The following is an 18,121-nucleotide window of genomic DNA, read 5'->3' on the forward strand; positions in this document are numbered from 1 at the left end:
ATCATCATGTCACGCTCCCAACATATTAAGGTGGCCAGAGCTTTCACTAGGGTTGTGTTAGATAGGTGTGTTGGATTTAATCATTGACCATGTGGCTGAACTCAATTTCCTGCCTCCCTTGCTTCTCCTGAGGTAGGGCTGGCTCCAAGCCCCACATCGCTAGTCACCTGATGGGTTTATCTGGTGACCACTTCCCATTCTGACTCATCTCTGTACACTCAGGTGGGATTCAAGGGGATTGTGAGTAATAAAGACATTCCTATATAGCAAGCTGGAGACCCTAAGTTCAGCCTCCAACACCAGGGGAAAAACTTATTAAACGGATGCACAAATGCATTTAATAGAATACAAATTCTCATTCCAAGTTTTGGACATACAAGATGACAGCCAATGAGTGCTAGAGGAGCCCTTTGCCCACATGCATAAATTAGTTCAGAACATTTATGCGAGCTTGGTTCTAAAATTTGCTTTTATTTGGAGTTTGGAAACGTGTTTATGAACCAATGGTTATTAGTTCTGAGTCCATTTTACAAAATTTAATAGTAATACTGAACCAGTGGTACTCATAACTGCCATTTGTGCAGTCAAATACTCTACCACTGAGCTATACTCTGAATGACTGACATTTATGGAGCCAGAAATCTATCATACGCCAAAGTATTAATCTAGAAGGTAGGAGGGTATGTTTAAAATGTGCTTACTTTCCAAGATAGTGTTTAAATTACATGCAATTCATGCTAATCAGGAGCCTATGTCCCTTTGTAACTTCAGAGATGTAATGGAAAAATCCCATTATGTACATAAATGACAAAACCCTACTACCAAGTACATAAATGTATTATTGTCAGGTCTTTTTTCTCTTTGGTGCATGGGGAACTTAAATTAGAGGCAACATTGAAAGAATTTGCCTTTGTCAGTCACCTACAGAATCTAAGTACGTAGGGAGTGCATAATCGTTGCATTCCTGGATAACTATTCTGAGAAAAAAAATGGCCTCAGGATTGTAGTGAGAAATAAGAGGAAGAACGTGTATGAAGATGCTTCACATCGGTTTGTAGCATGGAAGAGCTGCTCAGTAAACATCAAGAGAAAGACAAAACACTTCATCCAGAGCAGGGTTCTGCTCTGGATGCATATAGGTGTTAGCACAAAATAAGCACAAAACTAAAAAAAGTCATGTATGCGACCCACTTATCTAGGGGTGATGAAAGTCATGGCATATGTTCAAGTTTAGTGTCATAGAAATGGAGTATTCAGAGTGCACAGATGTGAGCCACAAAGTGTAGCGGAGACCCATTTCTCCCTCCCTTCTCCTTCCCTCCCTTCTTCTCTTCCTTTCTTCCTTCCTGTTTTTGTTTTTGGGTACTGGGAATTGAACTCAAGACCTCTTACTCGCCAGACAGGTGCTGCTCCGCTACACTATATCCCCAGTCCTTGTTTTTGCTTTTTGCAGTGCTAGGAATTGAACCCAGAGCCTTAGCACGAAAAGAGTGTGCTCTATCATTGAGCTGTATCTCAGCCCCTACTGTATAATAAATCTGATGGAACAAAATAAAACCTAGTCTAAAAAGCATTCTGAATCACAGAATACTTCAGAAGAATTGAGAAAAGATGAATTGTTTTTCTCAAGTTTATTTACATTGCCCTAGGTCGGTGGATGATTTTATTTTAGCATTTGATGATCGAGAATATATTAAAGTGTCCAGTGCCACACTTTGTCCTTGGCAGAGAACATGCATGGTACCTGTGTACATGAGGTAAACAGCCCAGGAGAAAAAGATTTCTTATAAACTGAAGCCACAGGGCGGCCTGTTCTTCAGTATGTGGTGTGGCACTCTATGATGGTAAGTAACCTCATGAGAAAAGTACGCGGCGTTAGAACTCTGTAGGAGGGATTTAGAGCTGTGCAAATGTTATTGCGAAACGGCAGATCTGAGAAACGGACTGGAAAACCCTATTATGTATAAAAGAGGAAAAAAATCTATCAAGGACATAGGTGTGTCATTGTCAGGTATTTTTTTCTTTAGAGCATGGGTGTTGTATTAAAACTGCTTTTAAAATTACCAAACGACAGTAGTTATATGGAATTATCCTTTGCTCCCCATCTCCTGTTCCTTGACTGTACGTTAAGAAGAGGGCCCATCCGTTTCCAGGTGCCATGTACATTTGAATCCAAAGGAGCGTGCCCGTGCTTTCCTCTCACAAAGGCAATGATTAGACAGTTAAAATCCTTTTTTAAATCCCCCAAACATTGCTAGACATGTGCAATAGAAAATAGGTAAAACATTAAAAAAATCGCATTGGAAAAGTCATTATTGGGTTTTCTAACCATTATTTATTTTTACTCCCCAGGTTACCCTTTCCCTACCGCTCCTCCTGTGGATCCGTTTGCCAAAATCAAAGTGGAAGACTGTGGAAAAACTAAGGGATGCTTTAGGTTGGTCAAACTGCAAGTTGGATAAATTTAATGCTAAGAAATCTGTTAATTTCTCAAGGTAGTATTTAAGTTGCGTGCAGCTCATGGGACTTCAGCAAGGCTATGGCATTTCCTAAGGGCTCCTCAGTGCTTTCGCTCAAGCGTCCTGGAAGCCCTGGGACGTTCGCCAGTTCTCCACTCTGGGCTGTAGTGCCGTGGGTACAGAGATCTCCTCCCTAACTGCTTGTGTGAGGAAGATTCACCGCATCAATGCTGTCAATTTCAGCGTTCCTAAGTTTTAACTTGATTTATGATAATTTTAAATTTTGTGATATTTTAAGTATGAAAATTCGTAAGTAAAACGTTGATTTAATTAGCAAAAACAATGTAAATATTTAGAGAATCCTTTTCCTCTAAAGGTGTTCAGAAATAATTTAGTGGTGTGAGAAATGCACTCACACATCCAAAGAATGGACTTGAGAGGAGGAAGAATAGTGAAAGCAAAGTTTTAAGTCCATCTGTCTGTCTGTCTTACAAGCCCGGGGGCTCATGTGAAGCTGTCACATGGAGCATTTTAAACTCCTGCACCGGGTGGTCCTTCCCTTTGGTGCTCTTGGCCCCGTAAGAGGGGAGGCGCACTCTTTCCCTGGGTGTCACCTAATGTTTCCTCATCTCTTCATAGTCCTAGTCTCCCTCCCAATTTGAGTTTGGATTTCTTCATAATACTCTACTCTTTACTCTGGAGCTCTCTGAGAAGCAGATGTGCCTGTGTGATGATTTCATGTGACTTTGCAAGTACATAACTATGTTTCTACTTGGCTGGAACCAGAAGAACATGCTTTTCTTCTCCCTTCCCTTGCAGTTTACAAAGGCTAATTTGCTACTTTTTTTTTTTTTTTGTGGTACCCAGGATTGGGACCTCACACTTGCCAGGCAGGTGCTTATGCCGCTGAGCTAAATCCCTGGCCCTAATTTGCTACTTTTTATCTTTCCCTCAAGGTCCAGTCTGCCCAGGGATCCTCCAAATTCCTGAACCTTATCAAGTAGTTTGAAAACTGTCGATAATTTTCTACTCAGAGTTTAACTATTTTTTATTGAAAATGGGCCAATTTAAGTTCCTTTTTCTTACACTAATAATTGAAGGTTAAGAAACTCTAATATAATGCAGAGAGCATTGGGAGTTTAGAGACCCAGGTTTTACTGCCCTTGCCGTCACAGACTTGCCGTCATGCTATGCTGTCTGGACCAAGCCCCTTCTCTTCTTTCGACCTCATTTTTTTATGTGGATAAAGTAGATAATCTCCAGGGTCCCTGAGTGAAACTGTGTTTCTGAGATCCCAAGAAGCAAAGATCTAATTTATTTAATGATACTGTTTTGCATCCTATTCAATGCATAGTAGATGCTCTCTTACTGTATTTTAATAAGTGCAAGCGCCAGTGTCTCTTCTGATATGTCTTTTAGATACGGCAAACCAGGCTGTAATGCAGAGACCTGTGACTACTTCCTTAGCTACCGGATGATCGGGGCTGATGTGGAATTTGAGCTGAGTGCAGACACAGATGGCTGGGTAGCAGTTGGATTCTCTTCAGACAAGAAAATGGTAAGATGCAAATCGTAATTGAAACTGACTTTTCTCTTTAGTGTGCTGTGCTTTTTTAGATTTTTAGACACAAATGAATTGATGAAAGCAGTATAATGGTTATATTAATTACATCTCTCTTATTGAAAGTTAAAAAAATGTTTAAAACACACACCTGTAATCCCAGGTACTCAGGAGGCTGAGGCAGGATGATTGCAAGTTTGAAGCCAGCATGGGCAATTTAGTAAGAGTTTGTCTCAAAATAAGACTTTTTTAAAGCCCTACGGATATAGCTCATCCATGAATTACTTGCCTAGCATGTATGAGACCTTGAGCTCAATCTCCAGTACATCAAATCAAATCTTACTTAAATGGAAAGATAATACAAGGTGGCTTATAGAACTGTATTCATAAATTTATCTCTGCAGTAATGCTATAGGAAGTGCCTCTTGAACTGCATATCTAATAATAGCCTTTACAGTATTCCTTGCCCACACATGCGTGTGTTGATTGGGCTCAGCTCATTGTAGGTGGGACTCAGCTGTACGTGGTAGCCGTCCGTTGGATTTAAATTTACTCCGTGTAGAATGTCATAACAATACATGCTCTTTTCATGGCAGCAGTAAAGACATACTGAAAACAAACTGTTCTGTTTCTTCTCTACTCGCACACTCACCACTAAGCACATCTCTGAGCAGATGTGTGGTAGTTCTTCCCCACATGCCAAGCACCTCTCCGCTGGTCACCAACTGGATGTCTTGTAACTCAGCTCATTTCTGATAGCATCCCACAAGCTAAGGGTCAGTCTGCCCCTGTGAGACCAAATGGAGGGATTTACCCCTTGATGAGCACAAAGCTGATAAGCACAGCCAGGAGATAAGAGGGAAGAGAAATTTATTACTTGCAGCAAGTAAGGAAGAAGCACTGGGGATAACTCCCAAAGTAGTGTCTTCTTGAATAAAGAAAACAAGGGGATTTTATTGGGGGAAACTTTTACATACTCAGATAGGAAAGATTTGTCATCATGTGTGGAGACAGGTACATTACATGTTATAAAAACATGGCTGGTGGGACACCTGTGGGCAGAGAACTTAGTTTTGTAATGAGCAAAGTACTCTAAGTAATGTAAAAAGATCAAGTCAGAGTGACTGGTTGGATAGTTTCTCTGGAAAACTTTAACTGAAACAAAAAACCAACTTTGAATGAATGTTAGTGATGTAAAGGGACAGCACTCCTTGCACACACACACACACACACACACACAAGCATAAGTGATTGTCCCTAAAAGCATGAGGTATGATAAAAAAAAATATGGTGGCCACTTAAATTATTTTTTAAAATTTATTAATGTAAAAGACATACTGCCATTAATCCCCCTTAAAATGCTCCCCCTTGTTTTGAACGCACTTATCTCATCATTCTTGCCACTTTCTGAAGGTTCTGGAAGTCCTCTTGAGTGAGTGTCTTTAGGTATGCTGTCGTGGCTGCCTTGGTGTCCTGAATCAACTCAAAACATTTACCTTCCACTGGCTCTTGAGGAAGAGCCAGCAGTTGTGTGGTGCCAGATCTGGTGAAGAAGATGAAGGAGGATGTCCTGTAATGTTTTTATTTGACAGAAATTGACTTAAACCTTTTGAATTAATTCAGGGCATTGGGCAGCCATGAAAAGACACAACAAGAAAGAGGACTTCAAGAACTGCTTCAGAAAGCGGCAAGGATGATGCTGTTAGTGTGCTCAGAGCAAGGAGGACTATTTTGAGAGTGACTGATATCAATGTGTATTTTACTATGATAATTGAAAGCCTTTTAAAAATTTAATCATTCACTGTATGTTTTGGTCATACCTCATATCTACCTAGCTACCTACACTCACTTTAGATGCCTGTTGCAAGTCTTAAGTTGTGACCAAGTAGCCCCACCCCTTTGAGTTTCATTAATTTGCTAAAGTGGCTAAAAAATCCTCAAGTGAACACCCACTTACTCTGAAGAATACTGCAGATGAACAGCATCTGACCACCACTGAGCTACAACCCCAGCCCTAAAATAATTTTTGGAAGGATCTCAAATTACAAAAGGGATAGCTTGTGTACTTCTGAGTGACAAGTTTGCAAAAGACAAATGGACTTTTTTCTTCTGAATCATTTCCTTATTAGGGTGGTGATGATGTCATGGCCTGCGTCCACGATGATAATGGCAGAGTCCGCATTCAGCACTTTTATAATGTGGGCCAGTGGGCAAAGGAGATCCAGAGAAATCCTGCCAGAGATGAAGAAGGCATTTTTGAGAACAACCGTGTCACCTGCAGATTTAAACGCCCTGTGAATGTTCCCAGGGACGAAACAATTGTTGATCTCCATTTGAGTTGGTATTACCTGTTTGCCTGGGGTCCAGCCATTCAGGGTAAGCTTACATTTCAGCGTCCGCACTGAACAGCAAACGCCCTGTACTTGTGTTTATTATTAATTGGCATCACACTGTGTGCACCAGACAACTTTATGCCCTGTAAATAATATCAAAGGAAAAAGAGCTATGACTCCCTTCTTCAGGAGATTATAATGAACTTATACCCAAGGACAAGTAGCACACACAGGCAAAAGCTGGAGTGTCATGAGGTAGCGCATGACGAGCTGTGTGCTTGATGAAACAGGTATTTGTTTGCTGTGTGGCGTACGGGCCATTTAATTCTCACCACGTTTCCATTTACTCCTTACCACAGCCTGCAGAGGTCTAGATTTTGTTATCTTCATCCTTGGGAAATTAAGAAACTTGTTCAAAGCTGTACAGCTTATTAAGGGAAGAACTGAAATTCAGTCCTAAGTCTATTTGACTTCAAAGTCAGTGAATATCCTTCACCCCAGTCCTCAAGTAGAAAAACACTGAGCAGGGAAAGGATTCTCTTGAACTTGACAGTGAGTGGGTTATTAGTGCTCACTTTAGGACTATTCTGGTGGTCATGAATCCACCAAATTATCCTGTCAGTTTCTCCCATTACTCCTCAAATATTAATGTGCATGAGGGATTCTGTCGCTGTATTGTTACAGTGCAGTCCTCTGCAGGCCTGCGGGGATGGGCCTGAGGTTCTGTATTTCTAATAAGTTCCCTGGTGATGCTGACCCATGGATGGCCTCACCTTGGGAGGCAAAGCTCTTCAGCATTTCTCCAGCAAAGACTCAGTGACATCAGGAGGCCATTTAGAGACAGATAAAATCAAGTCACACTGTCTTGAGCATTCCTCACTGTTGATCAGCCTTACATAGCCTGAAAAGAAGTGAGTTTGGTTTGTAGTCCTGATGCAGGAAACCCATCCTACTTCCTGCTATTGCATCTGTCTTTACTGTGTGCTTAGCGACTCTTTGTCGTCTCATGTGAGCTCAGTTTTTGGTTTATTTTTGTTGTTGTTCAGTTTGTTTTTATTGATTGGTGTGGGGATTGCATAATGGATACCTTCAGATTTTGAACACCTTTCCCATTTACTGATTTGTCAGTGGACTTTGCAAAGATACCTTCAAGTACTTTCAGTGTCCTGGGAAATAAATTATATCTTAGCCTAAAGAAAGGAACTCATTAAAGTTCTGGAATTTAAAATCTTACAAATCAAAGTATCGGTTCTTTATTTTTTATTTTTGAGCTTTTTTTGAGACAGAATCTGGCCTTGAACTCACTATGTAGCCCAAGGTGGCCTTGAACTTTCAGCAATTCTCCTGCCTCAGCCTCTTAAGTGCTGGAATTACAGGTGTGCACCACCATGCCTGGATGAGTATTGGTTCTTGCCCTTGATAGCTATGTAATAGTAAGCCTACTGTCTAAAATCTGAACTTTATTTCCTTATATTTAAAGTGGGGTAACAATAATATCTGCTTCATAACACTGTTGAAAGGATTAAATGAAAACAAGTATTTGAAGTTGCTTTACAGATTGGAAAGCATATACAGTGGCCTTTAGTTATTGCAGGGAATGTGTTCTAAGACCCCAGTAGATGCCTGAAACTCTATATATATTATATGGGGTTTTTTTCTGTATATAATTTGTAGGAAATTAACAGTAATAACTAAAAACATTAATTATGACATAATGAGTTAATATAAATGTGATCTCTCATTCACAATATCTTGTTGCACTATACTGTATTTTTGAACCCTGACTGACTATGAGAAAGTGAAACCATGAAAGTTGATAAGGTGGGCAACTGTATTTCAGAAGATAATCTTTTTTTTTTTTTTTTTAATCTTTTTTTCGGTACCAGGGATCGAACTCACGACTACCTGCTTGCAAGACAGGCGCTTATGCCGCTGAGCTAAATCCCCAGCCCCTAAGATAATCTTATATATGTGGCATCCTATCCTCATGTTTAAAGTCCTCTCCAGTTATATCCAGCTTTATCTGATAAATTTTCTCAAGACTTCTGTTTTTGGGCTGGGGGTTTAGCTCAGTGGCATAAGCACCTGCCTTGCCAGCACAGGGTCATGAGTTTAATCTCCAATACCAAAAAAAAAAAAAAAAAAAAAAAAAAAAAAAGCCATGAAACACTTCTGTTTTCTCCTATTGCCTTGCACAACAGGCATATTCCTACCTAGGGTATAGGCTTGTGTTTTTCTTGTTTCCTGCATATGCTTCCAATGCCTATTGGTCAAATCTTAACCATTCTCTGCAGGTCTCCTCGTGGGGATGAACTTTGCGTTCAGGATTGAGTTTTCCTCACAGAGGTTGTGTGGTCAAGTCTGGGAGCCCATGTAGGTGACCAGGGAGATGAGAAGAGGTAGTGGTGAGAGGGCCCTTAGAAGAGAAGAATCTCCGTACCACACAGAGGAATTTGTGCTAACAGGAGCTAGCACTGGAGCTGAGACTTTACATGTGAAGTTCAGCAGGGCTCTTCCACCAGAAATTACCTTAAAACCCCCCCATTCTAGTCAGGCATGGTGGCATATGCTTGTAATAATCTCGCTCTGGGAGACTGAGGCAGGAGGGTTGCAAGCTTAAGCCTAGCCTGAGCAACTTAGTGAAACACTGTATCAAAATAAAGTATAAAAAGGGCTGGTTGCTCAATGTGAAGGCCCTGGGTTCAATTCCAAGTCACACCCAAATATACACACACACACACACGCACACAGACACCTTTACTCGGAGCCCTAGCCATAAGAAGGGCCTTGCACTGAATTCATATGCCTTAGTTTCCTTGAAGTAAGTTTCATATGGCCTTTTCAAGAGATCAGGCACTCATGATAAACTTCAACTTACTGTGCTTCCTTTTAAAGAAGTGGGTTGAGCTTGCTGTGTTGCTCACACCAGCCTCGAATTCCAGAGCTCAAGTGATCCTGCCTTAGCCTCGCCAATAGCTGAGGCTACAGCTGCACATCACCATGGCCTGTCCTGATTATTTTTATTTCTTTCTTCCTTTACTTTTTATTTGGTGGTGGTGCTTTGATCAACCCAGGGCTTCACATATGCTTGGCAAGCCTCTACTCCTGAACCCTTCACCATCTTTTACACACAGCTTTTCCCTCTTTCCATTTGTAACCAGGTCCTCAAAAAAGTTTTCCATTCAAAGACTTCTTTCGTTTCTTAGTTATCCTACTTTCTGTGTCATTGTGCCCCACTCCACCAGACAGACATACAGACACACACCACTTCTGGTCTGGCGGGGACAGGCTACTTCTTATGTCCTGCAGACACTGAGAGAGGCTTCCATCTATAAGGGAGAGGCTAGTGTCATCAGGAGTTGCTGATGCCGCATATATAAAGAGTACATTTGAGTAGAAAAAAAATACGTGGACGTTGCTGTTTGAAATCAAAATGTATTTTATCCATGTGATGTTCAGAAGATGAAATCCACTAGAGACACTACAAGTAGGAATTTGTTCAGCCCTATCTAACTAGCAATTTTAAATCTAGGATGCTACAAAAAGACAAATAGCGTACTGATGTTGAGTGGTATTGTGGATTAATGAAAACCACTCTATTTGGATGAATTAGGCTAATTTCTGTGTCCTTCATTATATGCACAATTATAGTGTATTCTAATGATAACTCTAATATCTGATTCCAGATCTTTGTAATCACTGTGGATGTTTTCAACTCTCAACACTTTTCTTAGTATTTCTGTGGATTGTCTATGTACCATTTTAAATCTGTACTTTTTCCAACTCTCTCTCCTATTTCGCTTTCTTAAAGGCTCTATCACCCGACACGATATAGACTCTCCACCAGCTTCCGAGCGCGTTGTCAGTATTTACAAGTATGAAGACATTTTTATGCCGTCAGCTGCCTATCAGACCTTCTCATCTCCGTTTTGTTTGCTCCTCATTGTTGCCCTGACCTTCTACTTATTGATGGGAACCCCTTAACCAGGGCTGCAAGGTCAACAGATTAAATGGATTGGAAAGTCTTTAGTATAAATATATTTTTCAAAAATAACCAGTATAAGTTTAGCTTCTGCTAAGTTATTAAAAACAACTCATGATTTTAGGTCCCTAGAAAAAAGAACAAGCTTTTTTTCTGGTTAAAGAGGATTAATAGTGATCTTTCTTTTGAGAAGTACTTAAAACCTTTGTAAGCACTTTCAAATATGTTTTTGTTTTACTTTGAGCTTCACAATATCTCTGTGTTGGCTTAATAATGATGGTAAGAATACTATCTTTCTGATAGGGTTTCAGATACTTAAAGGCTGCCTTTTTATGACCTCCATGATGACACATAGCAAGGTAGAGAGAAAGCTAGAAACAGAAATCAAGTCTCTGAGTGGTCTTTAGTGTCAGCCCTACAGCCAAGAGAATTACTTTGAGTGTTACTAGGGAGAAATTCACTGCAAGTCAAAAGTGCACAGGCAGCCTTTTGAGCAAATTCATAGAGAGCATAAGTGCTTTTGGATATTTACACAGTTGATGAGGGAAACAGGAGAGATTACAATAATGTGGAAATGGGTTGTATTTATTTTAAACTTCTTCTAAATTAGTGCATAGTTATAAGAAAATGTTTTTTTATAGCTGTTTGGGAACATTAGAAACAGAATTGTGTGAATCCTGAGAAGGTAAAATGATTTTAGTGATATAACTGGGAATTCTAACAGATAGAATTTAGGCTCTTGTACCGCTGTTTTTTATAAAGTAAGGTATTCATCTATGATTAGAGACAATTCTGTTAAAGTCAGCATACATTAAGTATGTGTTAAATTATCTTAACAAAAATTTAAGGCATTTTAAATGTACAGCATTTTGGAGACTGTAGTGATTTCAACAATAATAATTTTACATGAGATGAATTTGGGTTTTTTTAACTAGAAAATTGGATAATGACCTATAAAGTGAATTCACCTGGAGTTTTAATTCGAAGTGTTTAGGCTTGTAGATAAGACTGGCGGTGGTGTAATTTATAATGATGCCTTGATGTAATGTGTTTCCTTTTTCCAGAGGAACCAAATGTTCCTTTCTATGACATGCCCATGCTCACAGCCTATTTAGATCTTTCTGAGCGTAGTTACGCTTCTGGGACAGTTCTGTTGTGATGTCTTGAGTTCTCTGTGTTACTTGGTGATTAAGCCACACTGGAGCCTGCAATTTCTAAAGCTGTCTCCAAGATTCATATCAGAGGTGAAAGTCTGTCCATGGGGAAAGCTTTTAAATTCTTCGGGACCTGAACCAAATAAGGAAAACTGCGCAGTTACCACGTGCTTCCAAGGGTTGTTGGAGAACTGCTCCTCACTACAGATGGGAAGAGATGAAATGACATCAGGTGAGCCAGGGAATGCGGAGTGATGCAGACATGAGGTTCAAGTCCACAGCTCCCTTGACTGCCACTGCCCCTACACTAAGCTGTCTGGTCAGGGCCCAGCAGGGCCTGTGTAGCACCTTTTCAGTGACTGGTTAGGAGCGAGGATACTGAGTATGCAGGCACTTAGACTGTAAATCAGAAAGCACATATTTTTATATTTTACTCTCATGTGCATAATATTTGAGCTATATATGGGTTAAAACAAAAGAGAGACTTCAGTTAGCAACAAGAAGGGAAGAAATACATGAGTGGGGTTTCCTTCTGCTTACATTTCAGGTCAAGCTACTTATTTCACTAATTGCACATTACCAGTTTTGCATATTGATACTTAGAACACTCAATGACTTGCCATTGCTTTTAGTAAAACACAAAACGTTTGCCGAACTCCAATATTGATCCTTCTTCCCCACTGCCGTATCCCAGCAAGACCGAAGGGCTCTCAAGTCTACAGATTTTGTATCTTTTTTCCCCGCAGTGTTGTGCATTGAACCCAGGACCTCGTGCATGTGCATGCCAGGGAAACGTTTCACTGCTGACTCCACCCTAGCCCCAGTCCTGCTGTCTGTCACGCTCCATGTGTTCAGACATTCTCCGCCCTCTCTGTGTGATAAAGTATTACTCATCTTTCACATCACAGCGTCATTATTTTGTCCTCCAGTCCCCTAGACTAGGAAAGTTTAGGACCCTGCCCTGTGCTCCCCGTGCTTACTGGGATTTCTCATTGTACTTCATAATAACTGCTGGTTTTGTCCTTCCTGCTAATTCCGTAATGCAAGCGCCCTTTCGTCTCTGCAGCAGGCCTACTCCACAGTAAGCACTGAGACAATATTTGTGAAATCAGTAAATGTATATGAAACAAATGAATATATGTTGTCATGACAAATGTGTCTGGTCCAGAAAGCCTGTATTTCATATAAGTTATCAGACTAATCAAGATTTTTATATTTTTTCTCCTGTGGCCAACTATTCTTTTACTAAATTCTGAACTTTGTGTTTTGAAACATAAATAGAAAATAATTAGTAAAAATGCTGCATTGCCCAACAATGAACGTTAGTTGACATTTTAAAACAATAATCATTGTGCAGAAATAAGAGTTCATAGACTGGGTTATCAAATAGCAGTTGGCATCTTCTCAGAGAACTATCAATTCATAGACAGGCCGAAGTTAAAACTCCATGGAGTTTGACTTCATTCATTCTTACCTAATAGGGTAAGAATGTTTTTAATTTTTAGTTTACCTCTGTATTCCTATTTTCTAATATAATATTGGTTACAGAGACGTTGCTCAACCCATGTTTTTGTAAAGTGTCTGAATGGAATATTAATAATGCCAGCTAAATGTGTTTAGTGCTGTCCTAAGCACATCACATGGATGAATTTATTTAATTCTCACAACCACAGGAAGATTCAAGTACTACAATTTCACAGATAAATAAACTGAAGCTAGTGATTTGATATAAGTTGTCAGGACTGGTGAGGACTTTAGAGACCACTTAATAAATCCAGCAAAACCTGGGAATTCCTGTACCTTCATGCACTGTCATTAAAATTTTTATTAAATAGACCCTACGAACCTTATTCAAATTAGTTGTGTGCCTTTTTCCCCCCTTTAGTAACTTACAATGAGTAGGAGGAGTTTTATGTTTACATTTGTATTTGAGGAAAGGAAAATATTTTACTTTCTACCAACTTTCTTTTCTGTTTAAAAACATTTTAATTATTTTATCAGTCACTTTAGTGCTTTTAATCAGGTTTTAAAAAATAATATACAGTTTGGATAAAACTAGAAGAATATATTTGTCTCAGTTTAAAAGTGACTTGCCTAAAATTTTGGTTCATCTTACCGAGAGTCAAATTCAGGACCTCCCCTCTGCCGGGCAGGCACAGTGCCACTGAGCTGGTCCCTGCCCCTGGTTCATCTTCTGACTGGAACCCAGTGCCCTTTGAGGTCCATTGTAGTCTCAAAGGCAGATTTATAAACATGATTTCAGACAAAGTGCAGGGCCTGTATTTAATTATCTTGGGCTGGTGTTTGTAATAAAAGAAATTAGAGAGTTTGAACATGTCAGGGATGGATTTCTAGCCCAGATGTTCTTTACTACTATTTCTCTCAGTAAGTTTACTGTTTATATTCAGGATTTTTTCTTAAGAGAAGTTACCACTGAGGTTGTGTATCATTTTTAGCTCAAGCCCAGGGGTTGGTGAACTTTCTCTGTAAAGAGCCAGATTGTAAATATTTTTGGCTTTGTGCTCTGTGTGTCTCAGGTGTTCCACTCTGCTGTAGACAGTACATAAATGAATGAGCATGGCTATATTCCAGTAAAACCTAGTTGACACTGAATTTGAATTTCATATGATTTCATATATCAGAAATGTTCTTTTGACTTTTAATATCTATTTAAAAGTGCAAAACCTAGCTGGGCATTTTGGTACATGCCTGTAATTCCAGCAATCAGGAGACTGAGGCATGAAGATCACTATGAGTTTGAGGCCAGCCTAGGCTACATAAGTGAGTTCAAGGCCAGCCTGCACTATAGAGTGAGATCTTGTCTCAAAAAAAAATTTCTCATCCTGAGGAAAAAAAAAAAAAGAAAGAAAGAAAAGAAGAAAAACTCATCCTTTCCTTGCGGCTGAAAAAAACAGGAAATAGGCTGGATTCCTGAATTGTGATTTTCCTGTACTTGTTCTGTGAGGGATGCATGAGTGTATCACAATCAGTTGTAAATTATACTGCGAATGACTTACTCCTGGTCAATAAAATATCCAAGTTAGTAAATAACTTGGTTTTACAATAAATCATAATTGAATTATTATTATAAATAAATGGCATAGTGGCATTCCCAGGCTCTTATATTCTAATATATTTTCTAGAGTTTATGCCAAAGAGATGACAGTAAAGTGCAGAGCTGATAAGCTACAGTTTTGTTTACCTAAGCTGTGGCAGCATAAAGTTTTGTTATTGAACTGCCCTTCATGGTGATAATTTTGATGTTTCACAGTAATTTATTTCTCAATTTATCAAAATACGCCACACCTGTGGGAGTTTTACATCTGGTATATAGCATCTACTGTGTAATGGAAAAGTGTTTGAGGACCGTGCACTAGGCCAAATGCTGAGATGTATATTCTTTGTTGTTGTATATACTTATATATCCTTGTTCTCTAAACAGAATTGATTTTGTTCAGTGAGCAGTTTTATTGTCCACAGTGTATATATATATATTTGTACATACATGATGGGGTATGAGTATGTTTATACATAAATGCATATATATACATACCACAGCATTTTAAGGACTTTGTCAGGATTGTTTCTGTTTTCGATTTCTTGAACACTTTATTTATTTTTATTTTGTTTTATTTCTTTGAGGTACCAGGAATCGAACTCAGGACCTTGTATTTGCCAGGCAAGCGCTATACCACTGAGCTATATTCCTGGCCCCACTGAACATTTTAAAACCCAAGAGATAAAACATTACGTACGTTACAGGGAAATACGCCCTCGAGTTTATAGTAATTTAGTTTATATGTAGGAATTCCTGTATTCTTAGTGGAGCCTTGCCTCCTCTGTTGAACATTAAGTGAAAGTGCCAGGCATGGTGGCGCACACTTGTAGTCCCAGCACTTAGGAGGCTGGAGGGTTGCTGAGACTTCAGGGCCAGCCTGGGCTACACAGTGAGTTCAAGGCCAGTCTGAACTACATAGTTACATAGCAAGACTCTGTCTCAAAAAAAAAAAAAAAAAAAGAATAGATAAAGTGTCATCCTTGAATTTGAGTTTTCTGTACTATAAGAAGCCATGACTAATATTGGCCAAGAAATTGGCATGTTAATGGACTCTATTTACCTTTCATAGTTAGATTCTCAATTCAGTTAGCATATTATTTAGTTTCAAGTTGTTCTTCTTTGTTTTCACATTTAACAAATGACTTGCATATAACTTTCTTAAAAATGGTAGCTAAGCTAGTGTGATTTTAAATATATCTGGCAACTGAAGATTTATGTGCTGCAGTAAGTTTTTCAGTTAAAACACACTGAAGTTAAGTGAATGTTTTCAGTTTTATTCTAATCTGTTCTGTTGGGTGAATAACCATTCATTTTGTTTCTTCTGGAGAGTAATCAATTTTCTAAGATTTCGGGATGCTCGGTGGGTATGGCATTCACCCAGGTCACTAAAGTCGTTACTGTTTTGTCACCTAGAATGTCCTGGTCACATGAAAAAGTGAACACAGCTTCCCCACATGCCTTATTCCCACTGACATGTTGATATGCTGGAACACTCTGGCTCCAGGAGTATTATACTTTTTGAGACTGTCTATAAAATACTATTTTGTAAAAACTATGCCTTTAAATTGACATTTATGGGTTATATTTGTTTATAATAATTGTGTACCTAATGTTCAATTGTGATTGATTTTGAGATTATATATAAATGTATATTTATAATCCTGTCTATGTGAATTTTTACTCTAAAATGTGTGGTACATTACTAATAAAGACATGAATTTCTATTTATGTAAAATAATTGTGGCAATATTCCTAAATGCTACCTAAATGATTGTTCTGTCCATTTACCATTATAACTACTTTTATCTTTAGAGGATTATGTTGTAGTCAGAATATATTAGATTTAAACTTCAGAATATAAATTTTCAACATAGTTTGAAATTCTTCCTGTTGGTGTAATTAAAATTAGTTTACAATTCCGTAATGTTTTTCTGTGGTGCAGTTTTTCTTTCCTGTTTCTTAGTTTTATCTTTTTAATTATTATATCCCCATCAGTTCTCCCTGAATCCATAGACCTTGGAAAAGTTGAGGAAAGTCATGTTATTACAGTCAAGTAAAGACCACTGTAGAGAAGCAATGTACAAAATAAAGTCATGTTTACACCTTCAGTTTAACCCAATATCAAGTAGTAAATAGAGGTCTGGACCCAGCTTCAGTTGTATCGGCTAGTAAATTGAACATAAGTAGCTCTCAGAATTTCAGTTAGGAGCCTTATTGACAAGGAAATCATATTACTGTATATGTTAAGAATAGTAAAGAGTTCAGTTGCAGAGCCTTGTGAATCATTAGATGGGGATAGAAATTGCAAAATGTGTAACTGAGCTGCTGGCTTTACTGGAACTAGGTTGAAAACCTCTTGGAATGGGATGTTATAAAAAGAATCAGGCACTAACACATTCCACATTATAGGCTATAGTCTTCACCACAAAACCCCAAACATTTGGCCCTTATTGATATTCTAGTGGTTCCCTGTGATATTTATTTTGCGTATCACCAGTGGGCAGCCTAAACTGTAAGACTTAACCCTTATTAAACTTGGAGATTTCTTAGGACTCAATCTAAGTATAAGGAAAAGGGAATAAATTAAAGGGGGGGGGACTGAAATGACCTTAAGCAAATGGGAAAGTCACCTGCATTCAGGAGCCTTAACTTCTCATTCATTTATTTAATAATTATTTATTGAGGATTCTTAGCCACCAATCCATGCATTAAAAAACTACATACAGACCCCAATGGGTTCAAAGCTTGCTTGGGAAGAAGATATGTGTCCCTTTAATGAACACCACAGCACCACTTCGTGGTGAAGACTCATGTACAGTAAAAACCTAGAACAGCCAGTAGAACAATTTTGAAATATTCACCAGTTTTGTTTTTGGGGACTTGGAAGCATAGCACCATGCTAGTGCATTTTTTTGCTTGCTAAGTGAGTGCCCTAACAGAACTTAGTCAACATTAACTATCTTCTCTTGCCCAGTCCCATTGTTTGCATCCATTGGTAAAAGCTTTTGTTACATAATACAGGAGCTCTGTGCTTGTAACTTGAGGGTGAGAATTTTTGGTCGGAGAAAGACAAAGGGAATGGTTTGGTCTTTGGTCCTTCATGGGCCATTTGGATGTGTTTGAGCCCCTGTAGTTAGAGGACGGAGGGACAGACATGGAAGGAACTATTCATGACAGGAAGTAGAACACACTGGGCACAAGGATACGGGTGACAAAAGGGCATGGATTTGGCAAGTCAGGAATAAGGACTTTTCCCTCAACTCAAGGAAACTCAGCTGAGCTTTGGCATCTTGAAGATTAGATGTTTGGAGACAAATACAGGCCCTAGCAATCTATGATAGTTACTAGACTTAGTGAAGCTATGTTGGGCAACAGGGTGACATGGGTGTAACTCATGTCTCTCAGCATATGTGAGGAACTCCTTTTGGGACTCCCTTAGGAAAACCAAGGGCTTTTTGGGGTAGAGACCGAGGCTGTGTTATATAGATAGGAGTTTAAGCCAGTAAAAATGAACACTGACCATTTAATTTATAATCATCATCTTGAAGGCTTGAACAAAATGGTTAAGCAGTAA

At 39.0% G+C, this 18,121-nt stretch overlaps 1 protein-coding gene across 1 annotated transcript in view; it reads left to right on the plus strand.

Moving 5' to 3' along the window:
* The window catches only part of Frrs1l (ferric chelate reductase 1 like), a 28,225-nt gene extending 11,754 nt beyond the window's left edge, over positions 1–16,471 (plus strand). Inside the window, 4 exon segments of the mRNA XM_063254461.1 lie at positions 2,353–2,437; positions 3,879–4,017; positions 6,150–6,396; positions 10,165–16,471. Of these exon segments, the coding sequence (XP_063110531.1) occupies positions 2,353–2,437; positions 3,879–4,017; positions 6,150–6,396; positions 10,165–10,337 (644 nt within the window). The 3' untranslated portion in view covers positions 10,338–16,471.
* Positions 16,472–18,121: the final 1,650 nt, after the last annotated feature.

The sequence above is a fragment of the Cavia porcellus genome, unplaced genomic scaffold (assembly GCF_034190915.1).
Source record: "Cavia porcellus strain 051 isolate PalLab524CR breed Dunkin Hartley unplaced genomic scaffold, mCavPor4.1 scaffold_1, whole genome shotgun sequence".
NCBI lineage: Eukaryota > Metazoa > Chordata > Mammalia > Rodentia > Caviidae > Cavia > Cavia porcellus.